This window comes from Ovis aries, chromosome 13, assembly GCF_016772045.2.
Source record: "Ovis aries strain OAR_USU_Benz2616 breed Rambouillet chromosome 13, ARS-UI_Ramb_v3.0, whole genome shotgun sequence".
NCBI lineage: Eukaryota > Metazoa > Chordata > Mammalia > Artiodactyla > Bovidae > Ovis > Ovis aries.
Genome location: NC_056066.1, coordinates 19,512,071 through 19,539,599, shown reverse-complemented (window position 1 = coordinate 19,539,599; position 27,529 = coordinate 19,512,071). Strand labels below are relative to the sequence as shown.

The 27,529-nt window shown below is 39.3% G+C and overlaps 1 protein-coding gene and 1 pseudogene across 23 annotated transcripts in view; one reads left to right on the top strand and one right to left on the bottom strand.

Moving 5' to 3' along the window:
* The window catches only part of CCDC7 (coiled-coil domain containing 7), a 301,615-nt gene that overhangs the window by 78,980 nt on the left and 195,106 nt on the right, over positions 1-27,529 (top strand). For all 23 annotated transcript variants that reach the window (XM_042230493.2, XM_060397257.1, XM_042230489.2 and 20 more), the window contains 3 exons: positions 12,837-12,947; positions 17,004-17,108; positions 20,629-20,739. In XM_042230493.2, coding sequence (XP_042086427.1) covers positions 12,837-12,947; positions 17,004-17,108; positions 20,629-20,739 — 327 coding nt within the window. The remainder of the gene's footprint in view (positions 1-12,836; positions 12,948-17,003; positions 17,109-20,628; positions 20,740-27,529) is intronic.
* LOC114117538 (vacuolar protein sorting-associated protein VTA1 homolog) lies at positions 23,831-26,831 on the bottom strand (annotated as a pseudogene).

Below are 27,529 nucleotides of genomic sequence, written 5' to 3'. Positions count from 1 at the left end.
TACTGGAATGGGCTGCCATTTCCTTCTCCAGGGTGTATTCCAGGGTTGCCAGGGAACAAATCCAGGTCTCTTGCATTGCAGGCAGATGCTTTACCATCTGAACCACCAGGGAAGCCCCGAGAGGACAGACCCTTTTCTAATAAAGGACCCACTTTATCATTTTGATAGGTTTTTTCCTCTCTTTTTTTTGGCCATAAAAAAACTACCATGCCTGCTTTTAATGCGGCTTTAACTTCTGACTGGTATTTTCATGACACATTTTTTTCTGTCCCGTTGTTTTAATCATTTTGTATCATTATGATTTTTCTTTTAGTATGAAGATTATAACTGAGTATTTTTCAAAATCAGCTTGAAATGTTTGTCTTTTTTTCTTTGAATATTTGTTTATTTGGCTTTGTTGGGTCTTAGTTGTGGCACATGGGCTTAGTTGCACCATGCATGTAGGATCTTAGTTCCCTGACCAGGGATTAAACCCAAGTCCCCTGCATTGTAAGGTGGAGTCTCAATCACTGGACCACAAGGGAAGTCCCTATATCTTTGTCTTTTAATTAGCAGTCATAGTCACACTTCATCAAATATTGATGCTTTGAGAGTAAAGTTATACCATTTTCTTTGTGCTTCAATTCTTCCTGCTTTATAAGTTTCTTTTACTCTTTTTCTGATATATATTTTTGTATCATTACATATTTTTTCTTAGACATATCTAACACTGCAAATTTTAACTTTATTCTAAAGTATCTGGAGTGCTGCAGTTCATGGGGTCGCAAAGAGTCTGACACGACTGAGCGACGGAACTGAAATGAAAGTGTGAATATGCCAAGAAAGTGAAATAATATTTTAAATAGTGCTCGGTTCAGTTCCGTCGCTCAGTCATGTCCGACTCTTTATGACCCCATGAATCGCAGCACGCCAGGCCTCCCTGTCCGTCACCAACTCCCGGAGTTCACTCAAACTCACGTCCATCGAGTCAGTGATGCCATCCAGCCATCTCATCCTCTGTCGTCCCCTTCTCCTGCTGCCCCCAATCCCTCCCAGCATCAGAGTCTTTTCCAGTGAGTCAACTCTTCCCATGCAGTGGCCAAAGTACTGGAGTTTCAGCTTTAGCATCATTACTTCCAAAGAAATCCCAGGGCTGATCTCCTTCAGAATGGACTGGTTGGATCTCCTTGCAGTCCAAGGGACTCTCAAGAGTCTTCTCCAACACTACAGTTCAAAAGCATCAATTCTTTGGCACTCAGCTTTCTTCACAGTCCAACTCTCACATCCATACATGACCACAGGAAAAACCATAACCTTGACGAGACGGACCTTTGTTGGCAAAGTAATGTCTCTGCTTTTCAATATGCTTTCTAGGTTGGTCATAACTTTCCTTCCAAGGAGTGTCTTTTAATTTCATGGCTGCAGTCACCATCTGCAGTGATTTGGGAGCCCCAAAAATAAAGTCTGACAGTTTCCACTGTTTCCCCATCTATTTCCCATGAAGTGACGGGACCAGATGCCATGATCTTTGTTTTCTGAATGTTGAGCTTTAGCCAATATTAAATTATTATTCACTTTAGATTATTGATATCTCTGAATATCTAAACAAGACTGATTCTATTTACAGACATGAAAAATGTAGTCACATGTGTTTATTCTTCGATAATCTTTTTAATGCTTTATTACCACAGATTATGACTTGTTTATATTTTAATAAATGAGACAAAATATTGTTGGGTAATTAACATATATTGCATATATTGCTTATAGCACAAATCTGGTTGTCTAGTGCATATGAAAGTCATCTTATAGCTCAGAGTATGCATGAAGTATCAGATAAATTATTTTCCTTGGAGTTGATAGAAAAAATTCAGTAGTAAATATTATTATAAAAATTATTAAATTATTTTAATTGAATTAATTGATTTTAATTAAGTGACATATGTAGCCTGATTCAGACTTACAATATCACTGCAAAGTTTTTAAAAGTTATATTAAAATTATTTTTTAATTTCTTGGTTTTCTTGAATCTTCGGTTCATTCTACCATTTGCTGAAACATGCATATTGAATTCTTTTGCTATAATTTTGGATTTATCTATTTTTGTATTACTGGCCTCCTTATACTGCCTGTGTTATTAAGTATATACAATTTTATAAAAGTGCATGTTTCTAGTGAACTCAACTTTTTATTAAAGAGATCATCTTAATCTTTGGTAAGTTCCTTTGACTTAAATTCTGTTTTGTCTGATGTTGACATAACTATAGCAGATCTATTTTGATTAATATATGCATACATATCTTTTTTCATATATTTGCTTTCCACCTTTATGTATTATTAAGCTTAGGTGTGGTGTATCTTATAAATAGTTTATAGTCAGATTGTTTACAAATCCAATATTTTTTCCTTTATTCCAGGAACACATAATCTATAATTATTAAAACTATAAATATATTGGATATAAATATCCTTGGATACTTCGTTTTTACCCTCGTATTCCATTTTTCATTTTTAAATGAATATTGAATCACTATTTTTTATTCCAGTTTTAATATCAATCTCATGGTTTAAAATGTGAAAACTTAAAAAAAGTGAATATGCTTAGAAAAATGAAGTTACCTTCAACTTTTAAGTATATGTATGAAATAACAGAGTGCCTACACATTCTTTCAGTAGAAACACTCTCATGGTTACACTAAACATCATAGTCCAGTCTTATATTTTGATCTTTTAAAAAATTGTGGTCATTTACTTAAATTGTTACAAAAATGAAAGGAAACTTTAGGTGATACTTGGTCTATCTTAATTCAGAAGCGTCACAATAAAAGTTTCCTGTTTTAGTGGATTAAAATCTTTTCTTATAGTTGAGAAAATGGGTATCAGATGAAAATATGTCAAATGAAGATGAAGTTTTAATCTCAAAAATCCCACCTCAAATTAAGAATGTTGGAAGTTCTAGGAAACTGTTTTTGACAGCTTGACTATGATATGTATATGTGTGGATCTCATTGAGTATGCTTTACTTAGGGCTTGTTGAGCTACTTTATGTGAAGATTACTGTTTTTCATAATATTGGGGAAGTTACTGATCGTTATTTCTTCTTTCTCTACTTTTCCTCTTTGTTGCCCATTGTACTTATCTTGATACGCTTGTTTCCATCAATCTCTGAGGCTCGCTCTGTTTATTTCTCTTCATGGTCCTCAGACTGGATAATCTCAGTTTACCTCTGTTCAGTTTCACTAAGTCTTTCCTTTTTAACCCAACCTTTATTTTTATTTTTTTAATATAAATTTATTTATTTTAATTAGAGGCTAATTACTTTGCAATATTGTGTTGGTTTTGCCATACATTGACATGAATCCACCACAGGTGTACATGTGTTCCCCATCCTGAACCCCACTTCCACCTCCCTCCCCATACCATCCCCAGTGCACCAGCCCTGAGCACCCTGTATCATGCATCAAACCTGCACTGGTGATTCGTTTCACATATGATAATACACATGTTTCAATGCCATTCTCGCAAATCATCCCACCCTCGCCCTCTCCCACAGAGTCCAAAAGACTGTTCTATAACATCTGTGTCTCTTTTGCTGTCTCACATATAGAGTTATTGTTACCATCTTTCTAAATTCCATATATATGTGTTAGTATACTATACTGGTGTTTTTCTTTCTGGCTTACTTCACTCTGTATAATAGGTTCCAGTTTCATCCACCTCTTTAGAACTGATTCAAATGTATTCTTTTTCATGGCTGAGTAATACTCCATTGTGTATATGTAACCACAACTTTCTTATCCATTCGTCTGCTGATGGACATCTAGATTGCTTCCACGTCCTGGCTGTTATGAACAGTGATGTGATGGACATTGGGGTACACTTGTCTCTTTCAATTCTGGTTTCCTTGGTGTGTATGCACAGTAGTAGGATTGCTGGATCATATGGCAGTTCTTTTTCCAGTTTTTTCAGGAATCTCCACACTGTTCTCCATAGTGGCTGTACTAGTTTGCATTCCCACCAACAGTGTAAGAGGGTTCCCTTTTCTCCACACCCTCTCCAGCGTTTATTGTTTGTAGACTTTTGGATAGCAGCAAATGGTATGAAATGGTACCTCATTATGGTTTTGATTTGCGTTTCTCTGATAATGAGTGATGTTGAGCATCTTTTCATGTATTTGTTAGCCATCTTTATGTCTTCTTTGGAGAAATGTCTGTTTAGTTCTTTGGCCCATTTTTTGATTGGGTCATTTATTTTTCTGTAATTGAGCTGCAGGAGTTGCTTGTATATTTTTGAGATTAATTCTTTGTCAGTTGCTTTGTTTACTATTATTTTCTCCCATTCAGAAGGCTGTCTTTTCACCTTGCTTATAGTTTCCTTGGTTGTGCAGAAGCTTTTAATTTTAATTAGGTCCCATTTGTTTATTTTTGGTTTTATTTCCAATATTCTGGGAGGTGGATCATAGGGCATCTTGCTGTGATTTATGTTGGACAGCGTTTTGCCTATGTTTTCCTCTAGGAGTTTTATAGTTTCTGGTCGTATGTTTAGACCTTTAATCCATTTTGTTTTTGTGAATGGTGTTAGAAAGTGTTCTAGTTTCATTCTTTTACAAGTGGGTTGACCAGTTTTCCCAGCACCACTTGTTAAAGAGATTGTCTTTTCTCCATTGTATATTCTTGCCTCCATTGTCAAAGATAAGATGTTCATAGGTGCGTGGATTTATCTCTGGGCTTTCTATTTTGTTCCATTGATCTATATTTCTGTCTTTTTGCCAGTACCATACTGTCTTGATGACTGTGGCTTTGTAGTACATGACTGTGGCTTCATCCCTGTGAAGTGAGGGATATTGATTCCTCCAGTTCCATTCTTCTTTCTCAAGATTGCTTTGGCTATTTGAGGTTTTTTGTATTTACATACAAACTGTGAAATTATTTGTTATAGCTCTGTGAAAAATACCGTTGGTAGATTGATAGGGATTGCATTGAATCTATAGATTGCTTTGGGTAATATGTTTTCACTATGTTGATTTTTCACTGTATTGGTTCTTCCGATCCATGAACATGGTATATTTCTCCATCTATTTGTGTCCTCTTTGATTTCTTTCACCAGTGTTTTATACTTTTCTATATATAGGTCCTTTGTTTCTTTAGGTAGATATATTCCTAAGTATTTTATTCTTTTCATTGCAGTGGTGAATGGAATTGTTTCCTTAATTTCTCTATTTTCTCATTGCTAGTGTATAGGAATGCAAGAGATTTCTGTGTGTTGATTTTGTATCCTGCAACTTTACTATATTCATTGAATAGCTCTAGTAATTTTCTGGTGGAGTCTTTAGGGTTTTCTATGTACAAGATCATGTCATCTGCAAACAGTGAGAGTTTTACTTCTTCTTTTCCAATCTGGATTCCTTTTATTTCTTTTTCTGCTCTGATTGCTGTGGCCAATACTTCCAAAACTATGTTGAATAGGAGTGGTGAGAGTGTGCACCCTTGTCTTGTTCCTGACTTTAGGGGAAATGTTTTCAATTTTTCACCATTGAGGATAATGTTTGCTGTGGGTTTGTCATGTATAGCTTTTATTATGTTGAGGTATGTTCCTTCTATTCCTCCTTTCTGGAGGGAATTTTTTTTTTATCATAAATGGATATTGAATTTTGTCAAAGGCTTTCTCTGCATCTATTGAGATAATCAAATGGGTTTTATTTTTCAATTTGTTAATGTAGTGTATTACACTAGTTGATATTGAAGAATGCTTGCATCCCAGGGATAAAGCCCACTTGGTTATGATGTATGATCTTTTTAATATGTTGTTGGATTCTGTTTGCTAAAATTTTGTTAAGGATTTTTGCATCTATTTTCATCAATGATATTGGCCTGTAGTTTTCTTTTTTTGTGGCATCTTTGTCAGGTTTTTATATTAGCGTGATGGTGGCCTCATAGAATGAGTTTGGATGTTTACCTTCCTCTGCAATTTTCTGGAAGAGTTTGAGTAGGATAGGTGTTAGCTCTTCTCTAAATTTTTGGTAGAATTCAGCTGTGAAGCTGTCTGGCCCTGGGCTTTTGTTTCCTGGAAGATTCTGATTACAGTTTCAATTTCCATGCTTATGATGGGTCTGTTAAGATTTTCTATTTCTACCTGGTTCAGTTTTGGAAAGTTGTACTTTTCTAAGAATTTGTCCATTTCTTCCAAGTTGTCCATTTTATTGGCATATAGTTGCTGGTAGTAGTCTCTTATGATCCTTTGTATTTCTGTGTTGTCTGTTGTGATCTCTCCATTTTCCTTTCTAATTTTGTTGACTTGATTCTTCTCCCTTTGTTCCTTGATGAGTCTGGCTAATGGTTTGTCAGTTTTATTTATTTTGTCAAAGAACCAGCTTTTGGCTTTGTTGATTTTTGCTATGGTCTCTTTTGTTTATTTTGCATTTATTTCTGCCCTAATTTTTAAGATTTCCTTCCTTCTGCTAACCCTGGGGTTCTTCATTTCTTCCTTTTCTAGTTGCTTTAGGTGTAGAGTTAGGTTATTTAGTTGACTTTTTTCTTGTTTCTTGAGGTAAGCCTGTATTGCTATGAACCTTTCCCTTAGCACTGCTTTTACAGTGTCCCATAGGTTTTGAGTTGTTGTATTTCCATTTTTATTCATTTCTATGCATGTTTTGATTTCTTTTTTGATTTCTTCTGTGACTTGTTGGTTATTCAGCAGTGTGTTGTACAGCCTCCATATGTTGGAATTTTTAATAGTTTTTCTCCTGTAATTGACATCTAATCTAACTGCATTGTGGTCAGAAAAGATGGTTGGAATGATTTCAGTTTTTTTTTTTTTAATTTACCAAGGCTAGATTTATGGCCCAGGATGTGATCTATCCTGGAGAAGGTTCCATGTGCACTTGAGAAAAAGGTGAAATTCATTGTTTGGGGGTGAAATGTGCTATAGATATCAACGAGGTCTAACTGGTCTATTTGTATCATTTAAAGTTTGTGTTTCCTTGTTAATTTTCTGTTTAGTTGATCTATCCTTAGGTGTGAGTGGGGTACTAAAGTCTCCCACTATTATTGTGTTATTGTTAATTTCCCCTTTCATACTTGTTAGCAGTTGCCTTACATATTGCAGTGCTCCTATGTTGGGTGCATATATGTTTATAATTGTTATATATTCTTCTTGGATTGATCCTTTGATCATTATGTAGTGTCCTTTTTTGTCTCTTTCCACAGCCTTTGTTTTAAAGTCTATTTTATGTGATATGAGTACAACAAAGGTCTGTCTAGTCAAGGCTATGGTTTTTCCAGTAGTCATGTATAGATGTGAGAGTTGGACTGTGAAGAAAGCTAAATGCTGGAGAATTGATGCTTTTGAACTGTGGTGTTTTAGAAGATTCTTGAGAGTCCCGTGGACTGCAAGGAGCTCCAACCAGTCCATCCTACAGCAGATCAGTCCTGGGTGTTCATTGGAAGGACTGATGCTAAAGCTGAAACTCCAATACTTTGGCCACCTCATGCCAAGAGTTGACTCATTGGAAAAGACCCTGATGCTGGGAGGGATTGGGGGCAGGAGGAGAAGGGGACAACAGAGGATGAGATGGGTGGATGACATTACTGACTCGATGCACAAGAGTTTGGGTGAACTCTGGGAGTTGGTGATGGACAAGGAGGCCTAGCATGCTGCGAATCATGGGGTCGCAAAGAGTCGGACACAACTGAGCAGCTGCACTGAGTATCGCTACTCCTGCTTTCTTTTGGTCTCTGTTTGCGTGGAGTATCTTTTTCCAGCCCTTCACTTTCAGTCTGTATGTGTCCCTTGTTTTGAGGTGAGTCTCTTGTAGACAACATATATAGGGGTCTCTTTTTGGTATCCATTCAGCCAGTCTTTGTCTTTTAGTTTGGGGCATTCAACCCATTTACATTTAAGATAATTATTGATAAGTATGATCCCATTGCCATTTACTTTATTGTTTTGGGATCAAGTTTGTACACCCTTTCTATGTTTCCTGTCTAGAGAAGATCCTTTAGCATTTGTTGGAGAGCTGGTTTGGTGGTGCTGAAGTCTTTTGCTTGTCTGTAAAGCTTTTGATTTCTCCTTCACATTTGAATGAGATCCTTGCTGGGTACAGTAATCTGGGTTGTAGATTATTTTCTTTCATCACTTTAAGTATGTCCTGCCATTCCCTTCTGGCCTGAAGAGTTTCTGTTGAAAGATCAGCTGTTATCCTTATGGGAATCCCCTTGTGTGTTATTTGTTGTTTTTCCCTTGCTGCTTTTAATATTTGTTCTTTGTGTTTGATCTTTGTTAATTTGATTAATATGTGTCTTGGGGTGTTTCACCTTGGGTTTATCCTGTTTGAGACTCTCTGGGTTTCTTGGACTTGGATGATTATTTCCTTCCCCATTTTAGGGAAGTTTTCAACTATTATCTCCTCAAGTATTTTCTCATGGTCTTTCTTTTTGTTGTGTTCTTCTGGGACTCCTATGATTTGAATGTTGGGGCATTTAACATTGTCCCAGAGGTCTGAGATTTTCCTCATTTCAATTCTTTTTTCTTTTTTCCTGTTTGCTTCACTTATTTCTGCCATTCTATCTTCTACCTCACTTATTCTATCTTCTGCCTCCGTTATTCTACTGTTGGTTCCCTCCAGAGTGTTTTTGATCTCATTTATTGCATTATTCATTATATATTGGCTCTTTTTTATTTCTTCTAGGTCCTTGTTAAATATTTCTTGCATCTTCACAATCCTTGTCTCCAGGCTATTTATCTGTAGCTCCATTTTGTTTTCAAGATTTTGGATCATTTTCACTATCATTATTCAGGATTCTTTATCAGGTAGATTCCCTACCTCTTCCTCTTTGGTTTGGTTTGGTGGGCATTTATCCTGTTTCTTTACCTGCTGGGTATTTCTCTGCCTTTTCATCTTGTTTATATTTGCTGTGTTTGGGGTGTCCTTTCTCTATTCTGGCAGTTTGCGATTTTTCTTTATTATGGAGCTTCCTCACTGTGGGTGGTGTTGGACAGGTGGCTTGTCAAGGTTTCCTGCTTAGGGAAGCTTGTGTCAGTGTTCTGGTGGATGGAGCTGGATTTCTTCTCTCTGGAGTGCAATGAAGTGTCCAGTAGTGAGTTTTGAGATGTCAGTGGGTTTGGTGTGTCTTTGGGCAGCCTGTATATTGAAGCTCAGGGCTATGTTCCTGTGTTGCTGGAGAATTTGTGTGATATGTCTTGCTCTGGAACTTGTGGGCCCTTGGGTGGTGCTTGGCTTCAGTGAAGGTATGGAGGCATTTGGATGAGCTCTTATTGATTAATGTTCCCTGGAGTCAGGAGTTCTCTGGTGTTCTCAAGATTTGGACTTAAGCCTCCTGCCTCTGGTTTTCTGTCTTATTCTTACTGTAGCCTCAAGACTTCTTCATCTATACAGCACCAATGATAAAACATCTAGGTTAATGATGAAAAGTTTCTCCAGTGAGGGCCACCTGGAGAGGTTCTCAGAGTTACATGGAGAAAAGAAGAGGGATGAGGGAGAGACGGGTGACCAGGAGGAGAAGAGGGGGAATCAAAAGGGGAGAGAACAAGCTAGCCAATAATCAATTCCCTATGTGCTCTCCACAGTCTGGACCCCTCAGAGATGTTCACAGAATTACACAGAAAAGAGAAGAGGGAGGAAGGAGACAGAGGTGACCAGGAGGAGAAAGTTCAGTTCAGTTCAGTTGCTCAGTTGTGTCCGACTCCTTGCAACCCCATGAATCACAGCACGCCAGGCCTCCCTGTCCATCACCAACTCCTGGAGTTCACTCAGACTCACATCCATCGAGTCAGTGATGCCATTCAGCCATCTCATCCTCTGTTGTCCCTTTCTCCTCCTGCCCCCAATCCCTCCCAGCATCAGTCTTTTTCAATGAGTCAACTTTTCTCATGAGGTGGCCAAAGTACTGGAGTTTCAGCTTTAGCATCATTCCCTCCAAAGATATCCCAGGGCTGATCTCCTTCAGAATGGACTGGTTGGATCTCCTTGCAGTCCAAGGGACTCTCAAGAGTCTTCTCCAACACCACAGTTCAAAAGCATCAGTTCTTCAGTGCTCAGCTTTCTTCACAGTCCAACTCTCACATCCATACATGACCACTGGAAAAATCATAGACTTGACTAGAAGAGGAGAAAAGGGGGAATCAAAAGGAGAGAGACAGATGCAGCCTGTAATCAGTTCCCTAAGTGTCCTCCACAGCCCGGAACACACAAAGAGATTCACAGAGTTGGGTAGAGAAGAGAAGGGGGAGGGAGGAGATAGACGCCACCTGATGGAGAGAAAGAGTCAACAGGGGGAGAGAACAATCAAGCCAGTAATCGCATTCCCAAGTAAAAATGGGTACTGCAGATTGGGTTCTTAAATGTACAAAATTGATAACAAATATCAGAAAGCAAAGATTAAAAATCTAGAATAGAGGTTAGACTCTCAAAAATACAGTATTAATAAACAAAATAAAGTCTCAAACATTATAAAATACATATATATGAAATTTGCTTTAAAAATAGTCTCTTTTTTTGCAAGGTAATAGATTATAAAAATGAAGATTAAAAGAGTATAGAGGCCTTAAAATTAAAAACAGGTTTTTTTTAAATTTAAAAAGTGATAATAGTCAAAATATATCTAGAAATTTCTCTGGAGCTGTTGCAGACAGTATGGGGTCAGTTCATTTTCAGATAGTTCCTTGATCTGGCTTATACTTCTCAGGATTTATAGGCCCCTTCCACTGTAGTTGGGGCTAACTACAGGGTTTAAATCTGTTGCACCTGTCACTTCCAAAGCCGTTCCCTCTGTTCTCTCAGTGTCTAATTTCCACCCTGACACCAGGGGGCAATGGTGGTCACTTATTTAGGCTCACTTGTTCAGTCCTGCTGTGGGGAGGGAAAAACACTGCAAACAAATATCACTGGCATGTGTGGGGAGTGCTCGCAGTGTTTCTGCTGCACTGGGTTTGCCCCCGCTCATGGCATGTGTGCTTTCATGGTCTACACTGCTCAGGCTCTAGGTTGCTCTGCCGGGAACTGTCTGAGGCTGGCCTTGGGTTGCGTTCATTTTCCAGGTCTAAGCTGCTCAGGTTCTCAAGTACTCCCCAAATGGCAGACTCAGTTGGCCCTGTGTTTTGTGCCCTTCCCAAGTCCGAGCAGCTCTGGTGACCAGGTGCTTGGCAAACGCAGTCACCCCCAGGTGGGGGTGCGTCTTATCGCCTGCCCCGTCCCAGCAGCTTGGTTTTCTGGGTGTACAATGGGCGTGCCTTCTCAGGTGTGCCATGTGTCTCTTCTGGGGAGCTGATCTCTGGCTGTCACCCTCCCGGTGGATGTCAACCATCCAGAATCCCAAGAACTCTTGGTTAGCAATGGGGCCTGTTTGCAGTTTGGTAGAGGATGCCTCTCTGGGGCCGTGATTGCCCCTTTCTGGCTCTGGCTGCCTCCCTGCCTGCTTGTCTCCGGCGGGGGATGGGCCAGTCCGGAGCCTGCTAGCTCTCCTCTGGTGTTTGCTCAGTCCTTTGTTTTGTGAGCAGGCCTGGCAGTGCCTCAGGTTAGGGCTTTTCACAGGACAGTTCTCGCTCTCTCTTTCTTTTTCTCTCTCTCTCTGGCTATCCCACAGTTTGGGTTGCTATCTCACTTTAGTTCCCTCAGATTGCTCTCAAGGCATTCTGACCCAGTCCTTACCCTAAGCAATGCAGCCTGGGCCTCCCTGTTCATCCCCTGCTTGCTGGTGGCAGCTGGGAGCACTGGGAGTTGTAACTAGGCACTGTAATCTGTGGGTTTTAATTATTGATTGACTAATTTTTCCTCCCAGTTATGTGGCCCTCTGTGATTCCAAGATTCCCCACAGACCCCCATGAGACTGTTTCCTGGTGTTTGGAAACTTCTCTTTTAAGACTCCCTTACCGGGATGGATCTCCATCCCTACCTCTTTTGTCTCCCTTTTTACCTTTTATATTTTGTTCTACTTCCTTTCGATGACAAGGAGTGCCTCTCTGGGTGCCTCATGTCCTCTGCCAGCATTCAGAAGTTGTTTTGTGGAATTTGCTCAGCGTTCAAATGTTCTTTTGATGAATTTATGGGGGAGAAAGTGGTCTCCCCATCCTATTCCTCCACCATCTTAGGACTGCCCCCTTAATTTGCTTTTACATTTGGAATATATGGGATATCAACCTACCTCTAAAAGAGATTGCAAGAGATCATGCTTTCCTGAATCCCTTCCCCTGTATGCCCCAGTTTATCCCTTCTGTTGTAAGTAACCATATATTATATTGTCCTGTGGTTTATTATTTCTTTAAATCATTTGTAAATGTGTCTATTTTTCTTAATTTTCCCCTTAACTTCCCCTTCTTTCTTACCTCAAAGGTAATATACTAAATATATACTTTTTCACTTTTATTTTTTACATAACATTCTTGGAAATTCTTTCATGTCTGGATAACTTTTTCATTCAATTTATAGCTGAATGTACAGCTGTTTGTGTCACATTTTAAACCATTATTTATATCATAGTTTATGGTACATATCTTAGATTATTCAATCAATGATCTATGAATATTCAGGTAGTTTGAATATTATGCAATTACACATGATGCTATGATGAGTAATCTTGTGCCTATGTGTTTTCATTGTTTGATCTATGATTGATAGTGACCTAAAGTATAAATAACCCAAGAAAACTAGAGACTGATAGAAATATATTCAAAACACTCACTAAAACTTTTCTCACAATTTTTTGTCATATCTAGCTTTATGATTATTTTTTTATCAAAATGAAAGAGAATTCTGTTGTACACTTGTATAAATTTGAAGTTTAGATATTTCACAGTAGATCTTTTTTTTCTGTTCAGTGGACTAAATGTACTTCTTTATGTAGGATATGATGAAGCATCATATGAAAAGGTTATGCTTAACCATCAGGATTTGGTGTCAAAAACCCAAATGCAAGTAAAGAAGCAAAGAACTCTGAAAAAGGAAAGACTCTCTCGTAAGCATCATAATCATAAATAACTTCATATCATTTAAAATTAAACTTATCAGATCTTTTTTGTTTCCTGAAGATATATCTCAGCATATGTTTTGTATGGATAAAATTTTACATTTTGATTTAAAGTGTGAATACCTTAAGGCAGCTTAAAAACAAAAACGAAGTTCTTGATACAGTTTAGTTGGGATTTCTGACCTTAAGACTATTTCATGCTCAGTATCCATTAAGGACAATAATAGATCAGTAGTTATCTCACTAAGGCTATGTACCTTTCAGCCAACCTGGGAAATTTCTGCTCCGAACAACCAATGGCTGCCTCTGGCCTCTGTCAGTGTCTTTTTGCTATAGGCTACAATGTCAGTAAGCTACAAAGAGGTCAGTAACTCAGAAAACAAATGGGGACTCAGAAGAGTCCAGGGAAGGAGCTTGAACGATCTGTTGGAAGTCTTCCAGAGCATCTTTTTGGCTGGGTCTCCACTCAAAGGGGATAGCCTTTATGGTAACTTCTTAGAAATGTGCCATCACATCCCTGTGGGCAGCATGCAAATGTGTTAGTAGTCAACAAATCCCATCAAAAGTCCCATCAATACATTTAAAATAAATAATTTGAGGAAGAGAGGGCCCAAAGGTTTGCAAACATCTCTGGAGTAAGATTTTTATCTGCTACAGGTCACACACTGGAATTTCACTGGATACTAGGTCCTTGTCTATATTAATGGCCCAGCTATGTTGTCCCATATGGATCAACAGGATGTTCAGCGCTTGTGGGATGGTGCTTGTCTGGGCCCACCAGAAAGATGTCATCAATATAGCAAGGTTATCATTCCCTCTGTGAGTGGGACTTTATCTCAGTCATGCTCTACCCATTGAAGATAGGCAGATGGGGAACTGAGAGATCCCTGTGGAAGGACATTAGTGGCATATTTCAATTAATTATACATAGGGGTAAATTGATCATCGTCATTGGCATGAAGAGAGATGCTGAACAGTATTCAAGTTGTTGGTTGCTATATACTGAGTTCCTTTACCTTGGGCAATAGCTTCTGTGACAGTCACAATACCAGTGTGAGGTTGGTACTAACACTTTGTGCAGCCTTAATCATGTTAGTCTGTAGGCACCTGAGGTTTTGTGCACAGGTCTGATGGGGCTATTGAATGCAGATATAGTTTGTGGAATTTATTGGTTTGTTTAAGCTCAGCAACAAGGGCAGCTATTTATTTTTTACTCCCAGCATGTCAGTATTGTTTTTGGAATTTAACAGATAAGGGTTCTAGGTTCTGGTAATTGGATGGCTCAAGATCTTCCAGCCTGCCCCATTAAAATACCCTAACATTATCAAATCCTGTCACAGCTTGGAAGTGAATACAAGTGGTGGGTCACCTAAATAATATATCTCTACCAATAATACATTCAGCAATGAAGGCAATAACAATACAGCGTACCATAGTCTGGCCTGGAAAAGGTTTCTGTTTGTGGTGGTGGCCCCAAAACAGACAGCATTATCTGCTTCCCCCTCGTTCTAGTGCCAGGGCTTGTGAGGATTACAGATATTAGTGTACCACGATCCAAAAAGCCCAAGAAATGTAATTCTCCTCCAACTGCCTTTCAAACTTTGTCCTGGAATAGGCTCTCATATTTTTACCAGGGAAATTGGTGCTTTGTTATAGTCCTATTGTGTTTATTTTTGAAAGCTGGGAATCAGGACAAGTATATATGCTAGTTTCTGATCTGTCTCAAGATTCATTGATAAAAGTATAGAAAATAGCACTTGCTTTATTCATAGCGGCCATCAAAAAGTGGACCATAGTGGGGCTACATGTTAGGTCCTCATGGCCGACCGTTTAGCAAGAGTACCTCGGGAAAGATTGAGGGCAGGAGGAGAAAGGGCGACAGAGGGTGAGATGGTTGGATGGCATCACCGACTCGAGGGACACGAGTTTGGGTGAACTCCAGGAGTTGGTGATGGACAGAGAGGCCTGGCATGCTGCAGTTCATGGGGTCACAAAGAGTCGGACACAACTGAGCAACTGAACTGAACTGAATGTCCGTTTGTAGAGTCATCTCTTGTGTTGTTGGGAGAGTGTTAGCTATGATCAGTGCATTCCCTTGGCAAAACTCATCCTTGCCCTACTTCATTTTGCACTCCAAGGCCAAATTTGCTCTTTAGCTATCTCTTGGAGAAGGCAGTGGCAACCCACTCCAGTACTCTTGCCTGGCAAATCCCATGGATGGAGGAGCCTGGTAGCCTGTAGTCCATGGGGTCGCTAGGAGTCGGACATGACTGAGCGACTTCACTTTCACTTTTCTTTTTCATGCATTGGAGAAGAAATGGCAACCCACTCCAGTATTCTTGTCTGGAGGATCCCAGGGACGGGGGAGCCTGGTGGGCTGCCGTCTATGGGGTCGCACAGAGTCGGACACGACTGAAGCAACTTAGCAGCAGCAGCAGCTAGCTATCTCTTGACTTCTTATGTTTTCATTTCAATCCCCTGTGATGAAAAGGATACCTTGTGTTGGTGTTAGTTCTAGAAGGTCTTGTAGGTCTTCATAGAATCATTCAGCTTCTTCGGCATCAGTTGGGGCATGCTGCTACTGCTGCTAAGTCGCTGGCTCTGGGGAAACCTGGGTCTTACTCCGGGCCATACTCAGTAAATCTGTTATACAATTTTATGCTGATGGGTGGGGCTGTGCGCCCTCCCTGTAGTTTGGCCTAAGGTGGCCCATTCCTATAGTCTGCAGTCTCTGTGTCAGGACTGTAGGCTCTTTAGTAGGATCCATGGTGATCTCCAAGAGAACTTAATCCCAACATGCCACACCTCCCAGGACTACTACTGCCAGTGCTCCTGTTCCCATGTTAGTCCACTGCTGACTCATGCCTCTACAGGAAACCCTCAAACACTCTCAGACAGATCTTAGATCTTATAGGGATCACTGGTCCTTCCCCTGGGTCCTGGTGCACATAAGGTTTTGTTTGTGCCCTCCAAGTATCTCTGGCTGGTATGAGGTTTGATTTTAATGTGATTGTCTCCCTCCTACTGCCTTGTTGCGGCGTCTCTTTTGTTCTGGGACACGGAGTATCTTTTTCTTGGTGGATTCCAACATCCTCCTGTTAATAGTGGTTCAGCAGCTGATGGTTGTTCTGTAGCTGATGAGTTACTTGGATTTGTGCTTATCTTTTCATTCAGTAGCTTCAAGTTTGCTTTCAATGTTAGTCTTCCTTTTTATTTTTTAATTTAGTTTTGTTTTTTGAATATATAAAACATGAACCTTTTCCCAAAAGTAATAACTGGGCAAAGTGATATATGTAAGTTGTCATTCCTTTCTTATACCTTCCCTGCATTCCTTAGTCCTCACCCTCCTTTTGTAGGTATCCAGCTAAATTGTTTCCTGATTTGTCTTCTCCATGTTTGATTGAAAAATAACTCATTTCCCCTGTTTTTATATTTCTTTCTTATGTCCCTGTCTTTCACAAAAGGTAGTATGTAAGATACTTATTTAAGTTTTTTTTTCACTTAATACTACCTCCTTGAAATCCCTCCAAATCATTTTGTAGAGGTTTTTTTTCATTTCCTTTGCAGCAATAGGTACACTTGTTTATACTACCAAGTACTGTAATTTATACTTTACCATAGTTTATAATATATACTTTAGTTTGACTCAACCAATCAACCAAAGATCAACCAATCTTCTATGTTTATATATTTGGTGATTTTAATTATTTTGTAATTACACATAATATTGTAATGGAAAACTTGTGCATACACATTTTCATTGTTTAGTCTATAAATATGTATTTACCTAAAGTGTAAATAACACAAGGAAACTGGAGACTAATATACAAATATTTGATTCCTATGAAACAGACAGCTTCAACTTACATCTATCAGAATTTACCTCAAAATTTTCATGTGGATCTAGCATTGTGGCAGTTCATTTAAAATTTTATTAAAATAAGAGAATATGTTATTGCACAATTATTATAAATTTGAAATTAGAAATTTCACAATAATATTTGTTTTATTCACTTAGTGGACTAAATGTATCTCTCTATATAGCTCATGATAAAGTACAAGATAAAAAGCGTATGCATGAGAATCAAGATTCAAAAATCCAACAATATGTAAAGAAAGGAAAAAGTCACAGAAGGGAAGGACACACTAGTAAGTATAATAAATATAGATAATTTTTAATAAATATTTTAAATTAAACTCATCAAATTATCTTTTTTCTTTAGTTCATAAATATGTATATGGCATGTGGTTTATTTTATTTTAAATATTATTTTTCTTATTTATTTTTATTGAAGTGTACTTGGTTCGCATTGTTGTTAATTGCTGTTACATACCAGAGTGATTCAGTTATACATATATATACATACTCTTTTTTAAAATATCCTTTTCCATTATGGTTTTTCATTGTTGCTGTTGCTGTTTAGTTGCTAAGTCGTGTCCAACTCTTTTGCGACTCCATGGATGATAGCCCACCCAGCTATCATAGGATCTTTTTTTAGTTGGAGTGTAATTGCTTTACAATGTTATGTTGTGTTAGTTTCTGCTGTACAACATGAATTGGCTGTAAGTATACATGTATTCCTTCCCTCTTGGATCTTTCTCACCCTGTGTCCCCCCTGCCACCCATCTACGTCACCACAGAGCAACGAGTCGAGCTCCCTGTGTTGTACACAGGTTCTCACCAGCTATCCATTTTATACGTGGTAGTGTATTTACGTCAGTCCCAATCTCTCAGTTTGTCCTGACTTCTCTTTCCCTTTCTTTGTCCACAAGTCCATTCTCTATGCCTGCATGTCTTTTTTTCCTCTGCATATAGGTTTATCAGTACCATTTTAATAGATTCCATATATGTTTGTTAATATTTGATATTTGTTTTTCTCTTTTTGACTGACTTCACTTTGTATGATAGATTCTGGGTTCTACCATGTGACTACAAATGACCCAATTTCTTTCTTTTGTATGACTGAGTAATATTCTATTGTATATACATACTATATCTTCTTTACCTATTCATCTGTCAGTGAATATCTAGGTTGCTTCCATGTCCTGGCTATTGTAGATAGTGCTGCAATGAACATTGAGGTGCATGTGTATTTTGGAATTATGGTTTTCTCAGGGTACATGCCCAGTAGGGGGATTGCTGGGTCATATGGTAGTTCTGTTTTTAGTTTTTTAAGGAACCCTCATACTGTTCTCCATAGTTCAGTTCAGTCGCTCAGTCATATCCGACTCTTTGTGACCCTGTGAACTGCAGCACGCCAAGCCTCCCTGTCCATCACCAACTCCCGGAGTCCACTCAAACCCATGTCCTCTGAGTCGGTGATGCCATTCAACCATCTCGTCCTCTGTCATCCCCTTCTCCTCCCACCTTCAATCTTTCCCAGCATCAGGGTCTTTTCAAATGAGTCAGCTCTTTGTATCAGGTGGCCAAAGTACTGGAGTTTCAGCTTCAGCATCATTCCTTTCAAAGAAATCCCAGGGCTGATCTCCTTCAGAATGGACTGGTTGGATCTCCCTGCAGTCCAAGGGACTCTCAAGAGTCTTCTCCAACACCACAGTTCAAAAGCATCAATTCTTCTGCGCTCAGCATTAAGCCTCTAATAATCAATTGACTCTCTATATACCTGAGGCCTCATCCACAGGCCAGATGGGGTTACTGAAATGGAGAAATAGTCTTATGAAGAACTTTTGCTTCATTAAGCTCAGTAATGAGGTTTTAATCCTCTAGGTAGTTGCTTTGGCTGTTGAAGGCACTAGGTACTGGTAGTTTGTTAGGTTCAGTTTTTTATGTAGGGCGACTGAAATGGCCTCAGTTATAGGATTTCTGAGCATGGATTGGGGATAAACACACACACACATTTTCCCCTCATCTTGCTCTAAAAAGACCAAAGAATGAAATTCTTCCTCACCTCCCCATCCTCATGTTGGGGAGAGGGGAGATTTGTAAAACATTCTCATGTTCCCAGTGGAGACAGAAGGACCTCGGCCTAACTCATAGCCTTGTTTATTTTTAAAGTTAAGAGATCTGGATACAAGTAAGGGGATGCACTCTGATTCATATCAAGATTTACTGGGAGGGTTGGAGAGAATATTACTTTCATTAGTCATTGGAGTTATCAGTATGTGGACCCCATTATGCCCAAAGGTCATTATCTAGTCCCAGATATCTGATGTAGAGCCTGTCAGTCTCCTCCTTGAGACCTACTGTTGGGTAAGAAAACCCATAGATGTCTTTGGGAAAGATCTTGACCCTGTGATCCAGGAGTAAGTACCCTATTACCGTTTTTACATCACTCTGACTACTACTGCTTTTTCTTTGCTTGGAAAGTTTTCAGTTCACATATAGATTGTGCCGTGAACCAGTTGACATCACTTTATGAAGAGGTTTAATTGAGCCAGGTAACCAGTTAGAGTGGCAAGAATGACCTTAGATCTGAGTCTGGTAAACAGTCTCATCATTTACTTTTCTCACTTTTTTTTGTTGTTGTTGTTGAATCAAGGGACTATCAAGTGGCTTGCAGAATACCTGAGCGGGTGGCTGTAAGGGTGGGCCAAAAAAGTTTTTTGAGAATTGTTTGAGAACTCAAAAATTGTTTGAAAACTCAAACATTTTTTGAGAATTGTTTGAGAACTAACCACCATTGGACCAGTCAAGAGCAAATAATAGCTAGTAAAGGAAGGAGAGGCTCAGGTGTACATGACTTTTCTCCCACCTACCCCTTTCTTCATCCTCCTTGGGCATAATAACCATGAAAGATGTTCTGAAAGAGAGGGCCTGCGGTGACACACCAGAAAAGGTGCTGCTGTCTCCAGTTAACTCTAACAATATTACTTTCCTTATAGTGGGGTCAAACTATCTAAATCTCTATCATTTCTTTGTGTCTCTGGGCAAAGCAACCCCTGGGGCTCTACCTACTTTGTCATTAAATATGAGAAACAGTTCTTATATTGAGGATATCATCACTGCCAGCAACATGTTTAGATTTAATACTAGCCATTGCGACCAGTTCTGCATGCAACTTTTGGTGACCAAATACATTGTTTTCTCTTTCTCTTTCCTGTATTTCTTTTTCTAAAGGTAAATATCTTATATTTTCTTTTTATTTCTTACTCATTTCTTTCCTAAAAAATAGAATATTTGATATCTTCTCTTTCCATTATTTTGTTTATACTTAACCTCTCGTCTAGGAATCCTTCCAAGTTGGATTATAAGTATCTTTTTTATAGCTTTATGTGTAACTCTTTGTATAAATAATAATTTATATTACCCTAATTTATAGCAAGTACCTTGTTATTCAAGTAATCTCATATGCTAATATATTTAGGGGCTTCTGAGTATTTTGTGATAAAAAATGTGGTGTGATGAATAACCTTTACATATACATTTTCATCATTTGGTCTATGAGTATATATTAACCTAAACTATAATAATGTAAAACAAGTAGGGACTAATATAAAGTATATTTGACATCAGCAAACTTTTGTGAAATAATGAGACTTACACACTGAAATTTTTCTCACCATTTTCATATCAGGTCTAACATGATGGTACTTTATTTATATATTTATAAAAAGGAAAAAATACTGTAAACACATGTATAAACTTGATATATAGGGATTTCAAGATCCATTTTTCTGCTTAATGCACTAAATGTGTCTCTCTATGCAGCTCATGATGATGTATCAGATGAAAGTCTCATGATTATGCAACAAGACTTGAAGTTAGAAACAGAAATTCATGTAGAGAAACAAAAATCTTCTGGACCTGAAAGTGTCATTAGTAAGTAAAATAATTGTGGATAACCTTGTTTTTCACCTGTTCCAATTTTCACACTGTTTTATGTTTCCTTGCTGTCTCTCTGAATAAGCTGTAAGCACCACAAAGATGGACCCTGGGCTATCTTGCTTCTAGTATATCCTCAGCAAAAGCACAGTGCCTGACCTAAAACAGGCATCCAATAAATAGTTTTTGAATACATGAAAAAAATTTAAATTGTACTCATCAGAAGATCTTTTCTTTGGTTCATGAAGATGTATTTGAGATTTTAAAAAACACTAGTTCAAAGAGTCCTTGTATTTATTCTTTACATAGCATAAATGCAGGAGACATTGTAAATCCACAGTTGCTCACAAAACTTATATAATTAGCAACTGAGAATCTATGTTCTTATGATCTCCATCTTTCATAGCTGTACACTCTTTGGAATTCATTCCATAATAGCAAAGAACCTTATCTCAAAGCACCAAGTTTCCAGGCATTACTGCAAACATGTTTTCATTCTCTAATACATGGTTAAATTCCTGTGAAGCAAATCCCAATTCATCTTCACCTTCAATGGATAAGGGAAAACAGTTAGGAAGCCAATGTCATTCTTACATCTAAAACTGATTCTGCCTCTTTACCTTAATATATTTCCTTCCGTGAACATTTTAACTTTAAATGCATCTATGTTTAGTATGAATATAAGTTGAAATTTAAAAAGTCTCCTTGAGATTCATGTAACAGTTTGAGACATTCATATCCATTTTTCTGAGGAAAACAGAAACATGGTCTCTAGTGTAGTTTAGTGGAGACAGGGATCAAGAACATCCCCATGGAAAAGAAATGCAAAAAAGCAAAATGGCTGTCTGGGGAAGCCTTACAAATAGCTGTGAAAAGAAGAGAGGTGAAAAGCAAAGGAGAAGAAGAAAGATATAAGCATCTGAATGCAGAGTTCCAAAGAATAGCAAAAGAGATAAGAAAGCCTTCAGCGATCAATGCAAAGAAATAGAGGAAAACAACAGAATGGGAAAGGCCAGAGATCTCTTCAAGAAAATTAGAGATACCAAGGGAAGATTTCATGCAAAGATGGGCTCGATAAAGGACAGAAATGGTATGGACCTAACAGAAGCAGAATATATTAAGAAGAGGTGGCAAGAATACATGGGAGAACTGTACAAAAAGATCTTCATGACCCAGATAATCACGATGGTGTGATCACTAATCTAGAGCCAGACATCTTGGAATGTGAAGTCAAGTGGGCCTTAGAAAGCATCACTACGAACAAAGCTAGTAGAGGTGATGGAATTTCAGTTGAGCTGTTTCAAATCCTGAAAGCTGATGCTGCAAAAGTGCTGCACTCAATATGCCAGCAAATTTGGAAAACTCAGCAGTAGCCACAGGACTGGAAAAGGTCAGTTTTCATTCCAATTCCAAAGAAAGGCAATGCAGAAGAATGTTCAAAGTACCGCACAATTGCATTCATCTCACATGCTAGTAAAGTTATGCTCAAAATTCTCCAAGTCAGGCTTCAGCAATACGTGAACCGTGGACTCCCTGATGTTCAAGCTGGTTTTAGAAAAGGCAGAGGAACCAGAGATCAAATTGCCAACATCCGCTGGATTATGAAAAAAGCAAGAGAGTTCCAGAAAAACATCTATTTCTGCTTTATTGACTATGCCAAAGCCTTTGACTGTGTGGATCACAATAAACTGTGGACAATTCTGAAAGAGACGGGAATACCAGACCACCTGACCTGCCTCTTGAGAAATCTGTATGCAGGTCAGGAAGCAACAGTTAGAACTGGACATGGAACAACAGACTGGTTCCAAATAGGAAAAGGAATACGTCAAGGCTGTATATTGTCACCCTGCTTATTTAACTTATATGCAGAGTACATCATGAGAAATATCAATAACCTCAGATATGCAGATGACACGACGCTTAGGGCAGAAAGTTAAGAGGAGCTAAAAAGCCTCTTGATGAAAGTGAAAGAGGAGAGTGAAAAAGTTGGCTTAAAGCTCAACATTCAGAAAATGAAGATCATGGCATCCGGTCCCATCACTTCGTGGGACTAGATGGGGAAGCAGTGGAAACAGTGTCAGATTTTATTTTGGGGGGCTCCAAAATCACTGCAGATGGTGACTGCAGCCATGAAATTAAAAGATGCTTACTCCTTGAAAGAAAAGTTATGACCAACCTAGATAGTATATTCAAAAACAGAATCATTACGTTGCCAGCAAAGGTCTGTCTAGTCAAGGCTATGGTTTTTCCTGTGGTCATGTATGGATGTGAGAGTTGGACTGTGAAGAAGGCTGAACGCTGAAGAATTGATGCTTTTGAACTGTGGTGTTGAAGAAGACTCTTGAGAGTCCCTTGGACTGTAAGGAGATCAGCCCTGGGATTACTTTGGAAGGAATGATGCTAAAGCTGAAGATCCAGTACTTTGGCCGCCTCGTGTGAAGAGTTGACTCATTGCAAAAGACTCTGATGCTGGGAGGGATTGGGGGCAGGAGGAGAAGGGGATGACAGAGGATGAGATGGCTGGATGGCATCATGAAATGGACGTGAGTCTGGGTGAACTCTGGGAGTTGGTGATGGACAGGGAGGCCTGGCGTGCTGCGATTCATGGGGTCGCAAAGAGTCGGACACGACTGAGCGACTGAACTGAACTGAGTGTAGAGTATTCTGGTAGTGTTTATTAAAAGTTCAGTTTTGCATTTTATAGCAAAGTAATATGGACTGTTGGTCCAAATTATGGATTTAAAGATTCCTTAATTTATGTAGATTAAGATACTAAGCTAATTCCCAAAGTATTTTATAGATGTATGTTTCATTTTTAGAGCAAGCAGGGTTCAGTGGGCACTTTTAGGATCTTGCTCACATCATTCCTATATATCCAGAGACTTCTGGATCCACTAAAGGACAAAGAAAACAGGTTAAGTCTGCTGAAAGCATCAACAGGAATCTGATACACAGACACAGATTTCATTGTTACAGATAGTATAGTGGAAATGAAGTCTTTAAAACTGCTCATGATAAGCTGAAGATTGAGTTCTTTAAGCATATTAGTCTGTTAATTCTTTAAGCATGGATCTTTTCTACAAAGACTTCATTCTCTACCTATAGCCAGTAACTTGAGGGCCTTCTCTAGATTTTGCACTGCATTGGTAACATCATAGTGCAAAGCTCTGCCAGCATATTTGGTATATTTCTGAGCTCTAGCAGAGTCCTCTGATGTTAGTTGAATATCTCCCTGGGAAACTGCAGTACAGTGCAGAATCAATGCCTGGAGTAGTCTGTGGAGTAGGCTGGGTAGTGTTATTTGCTAAACTTGTACTGTGAGAAACTTCTGCTGGGATATTAGCTGGAATGCTGGATTGTGGGCACCAGGAGAAATTTGTGTTCAGATTTCCCTGGTGGCTCAGATGGTAAAGTGTCTACAATGCGGGAGACCCGGGTTCACTCCCTGGGTAAGGAAGATCCTCTGGAGAAGGAAATGGCAACCCTCTCCAGTACTCTTGCCTGGAAAATCCCATGGATGGAGGAGCGTGGTAGGCTACAGCCCATGGGGTCACAAAGAGTCGGACACGACTGTGCAGCTTCACTTTCACTTTCATAGCTGCCTGATGTCATGTTGCTTGGGTCCTAAGTTGAAGATCATGGCTGAAGTGGCTGAGTGGGCAGAGAGGTTGCTCCCATATTTTCATTTTTCTTCAACATCAGTATATTCTTCAGTCCCACCAGTCCCAAGTCTCTCCATTCTATAAACAATTATAAATATGTTATCTTTCATGTTGCCTTTCATCTTCCATACATTTTCATCGGTGAGTTCTCCAACACTGTTTTGACATCTGTTAAAAGACTTGCAGTGTAGTGGGACTTGATCATGTTTTGGTGAAATCACCCAGCATGAACTTCATTATCTGTATACATAACATTTTCAAAACATAGTTCTCCAAATGGACAGAGACTGCAGCCATGAAATTAAAGGACACTTGCTCCTTGGAAAAAAAGCCATGACATACCTAGACAACATATTAAAACATGGATATCACTTTGCTGACAAAGATTCGTATAGTCAAAGCTGTGGTTTTTCCAGTAATCATGTGTGGATGTGAGTTGGACTGTAAAGAAGGGTGAGCAATAAAGAATCGATGCTGTCAAACTGTGGTGCTGGAGAAGACTCTTGAGAGTCCCCTGGACAGCAAGGAGTTTAAGCCAGTTAATCCTAAAGGAAAATAACCCTGAATATTCATTGAAAGGACTGGTGCTGAAGCTGAAGCTCCAATACTTAGGCCACCTGCTGCAAAGAGCCGACATATTGGAAAAGACCTTGATGCTGGGAAAGATTGAAGGCAGGAGAAGAAGGGGACAACAGAGGATGAGATGGTTGCATGGTATCACCAATTCAATGAACATCAGTTTGAACATCCTTCAGGAGATAGTGAAGGACAGGGAAGCCTGGCATGCTGCAGTCCATGGGGTTGCAAAGAGTCAGACACAACTGAGTAAACAACAATTATTTCTTGAGTAACATTCATTATCACCCAACTGTTTAAGAACTTTTAACTGATCCATTAGCTTTTATAAAAATTTATGACATTTAGTTTTTACTATCAATCTTCATTCCAGTTTGCATCACATAGAAAAGACAGTAATAAACCACAAGGTCTTACTTGTCCAGCTTATGAGCCATCCTCAGATGTTGCTGTATGCTCCTAAACTATAGGAGCAGCAGAGCAAGCATGGCCATCTCCACTCCAGGAATCCTAGCTGGTCATATTTTTATAAAAATTTTACACTGACCTAAAGTGGGAATGCCCTTAAATAATTAGAGAGCAAAAGCAAAACTATTGATAACTTTTGGTTGGAACGTCTCTTGAGACTATTTCACAGTCATGGGTCATGTGCTCAGTATGCACTAAAGCCCAATAATGGACTAATAATTTTCTCTTAAAGGCTGTGTACCTTTCAGCCAGCTATTCCTAGAGATGATGAATTAAAAACTCCAGCTGATGCCTCTGGCAGTGTCCTTCTGCCTTAAAGTCCAATTGGTGAATAGAGCGGTTGCTGATATCTGTTAACTCAAAAGGCAAAATGGATCAGAGGGGCCCAAAAAAAGGGGGTAGCCTGGGGCTTGTTGAAGGGCTTCCAGGTCATCCTCTTGGCTGTGGCCCCGTTGAAAGGAAATGACCTTTTATGTAACCCTGTAAATGGCTGGCATTAAGAATGCAGGCAGGCGAAGAGTTCCATCAGTCCGTGGATCTCCTTTTTAATTGTTGGAGTGGCGAGGGTCAGAAGCAGTCTTCTCCCACGGAATGAGACAATGAGACACCATATCCTGATCATGCCCAGAAATTTCACTTGGGTGCTTGTACGCTTTCTGTAATAAATGGCCCAGCAAGTTGCCACCTATGTGTTAGCAGGATGTTCAGCCCTTGCTGAGTAGCTCTCTTCTCTGGACTCAATAGAATGATATTATCAGCAGAGTAGAAAGACAAGCCCCTCCTCTAGTAGTGGGAGGTTTTCCAGGTGATGCATTGCTGACAAATAGGAAATTCAAGTAGCATTGTGGAAGGGTGTAAATGGTGAGTTGTTATCATTCCACACAAAGATGAACTGATCTGAATCATCCCTGTTTGAAGGAATATGGAAAAGGGCATTTGTGGCATCAGTTGCTGCCTAACAAGTTTCCACACTCTGGATAAATTTTTGCAATCATCATGATGTCAGATACTACTGTTGCCAAGGTTGTTCTGTTGATTGAACAGCCAAAATCAGTTGAGTAACTGAACTCATGATCTGGTATACAAGTCAGCTGAGTTATTGAATAGGGATATAGTCTCAAGGACTTTTTCTGCATGAAGCTTAGAAAAGAGGGCAGTTATTTCTGTTTCTTTTCCAGGCAAATTTTTGAGAGACAGGTGTTCAAATTGGATAGGTTCACAATCTTCCTATCCTCCTTTAACATGGCCTTAACTGCAGTTAAGCAGGGCTTAGAAGAATGTGAGTAGAGTTGCACATAGACAATACAGTGGTACTCTGCTGGAGAGCCCCATGGTGTCCACTGGCTCTTCTGGAGACACATTAGCCCGACAGACAATGTGCATTGTGGGGCCCTTCGACTCCTGCAGATGATCCAACCCTGAGCCTTGAAAGAGTCTCCCTAGCACCTCTCAAAGTGCTCCTTCCAGAAAAGAATTTTACTTTAGTGACTACTTTGTTCTCTGCACTAATCTGGCAGAGAAAGCTGCCTGTTTTGACTTGGTCAATTAAGAGAGCAAGCCAAACTGAAAGTAACAAGCTTTTATTCACTTCCTCTAATAGTATAAGTAAGTCTAAATGGAAAGAGCCTCAGCTCCACCACCGTTTAATTTTCCCCACAGAAAGAAAATAGGCAAGGGTCAGATGTATCAATACTGATGGGAGTAGGGGCTGAGGGAAGATGATGTCATATCTGAAGGAGCCCCAGACAAAAGGCTCTTCCTATGGCCCCAATAACCTTGTGAATACTGATGCAGGATGGCTAGGAGTGTAAGTCCTGAATACTGAGTAGTAACCAAGAAAACGATCTTCAGATTCCCCCAGTAAAGTGGTCTGTGAGAGGCACCTGAAAAGTACAAATATCAGCTGAACCCTCCTCTCCCTTTCATAGGGAGGCCTCTAATAGAGGCAGCTGGTATAGGAATCCAGAATGCATAAGAACACGGTGTGGACGGGCCTTGGTCCTCTATTGCAACTACTTTCAGTGTTTAAAGTTCACTGGATATGCATCAAATTTGGTATGAGGTGATAAGTATTCCCCCAT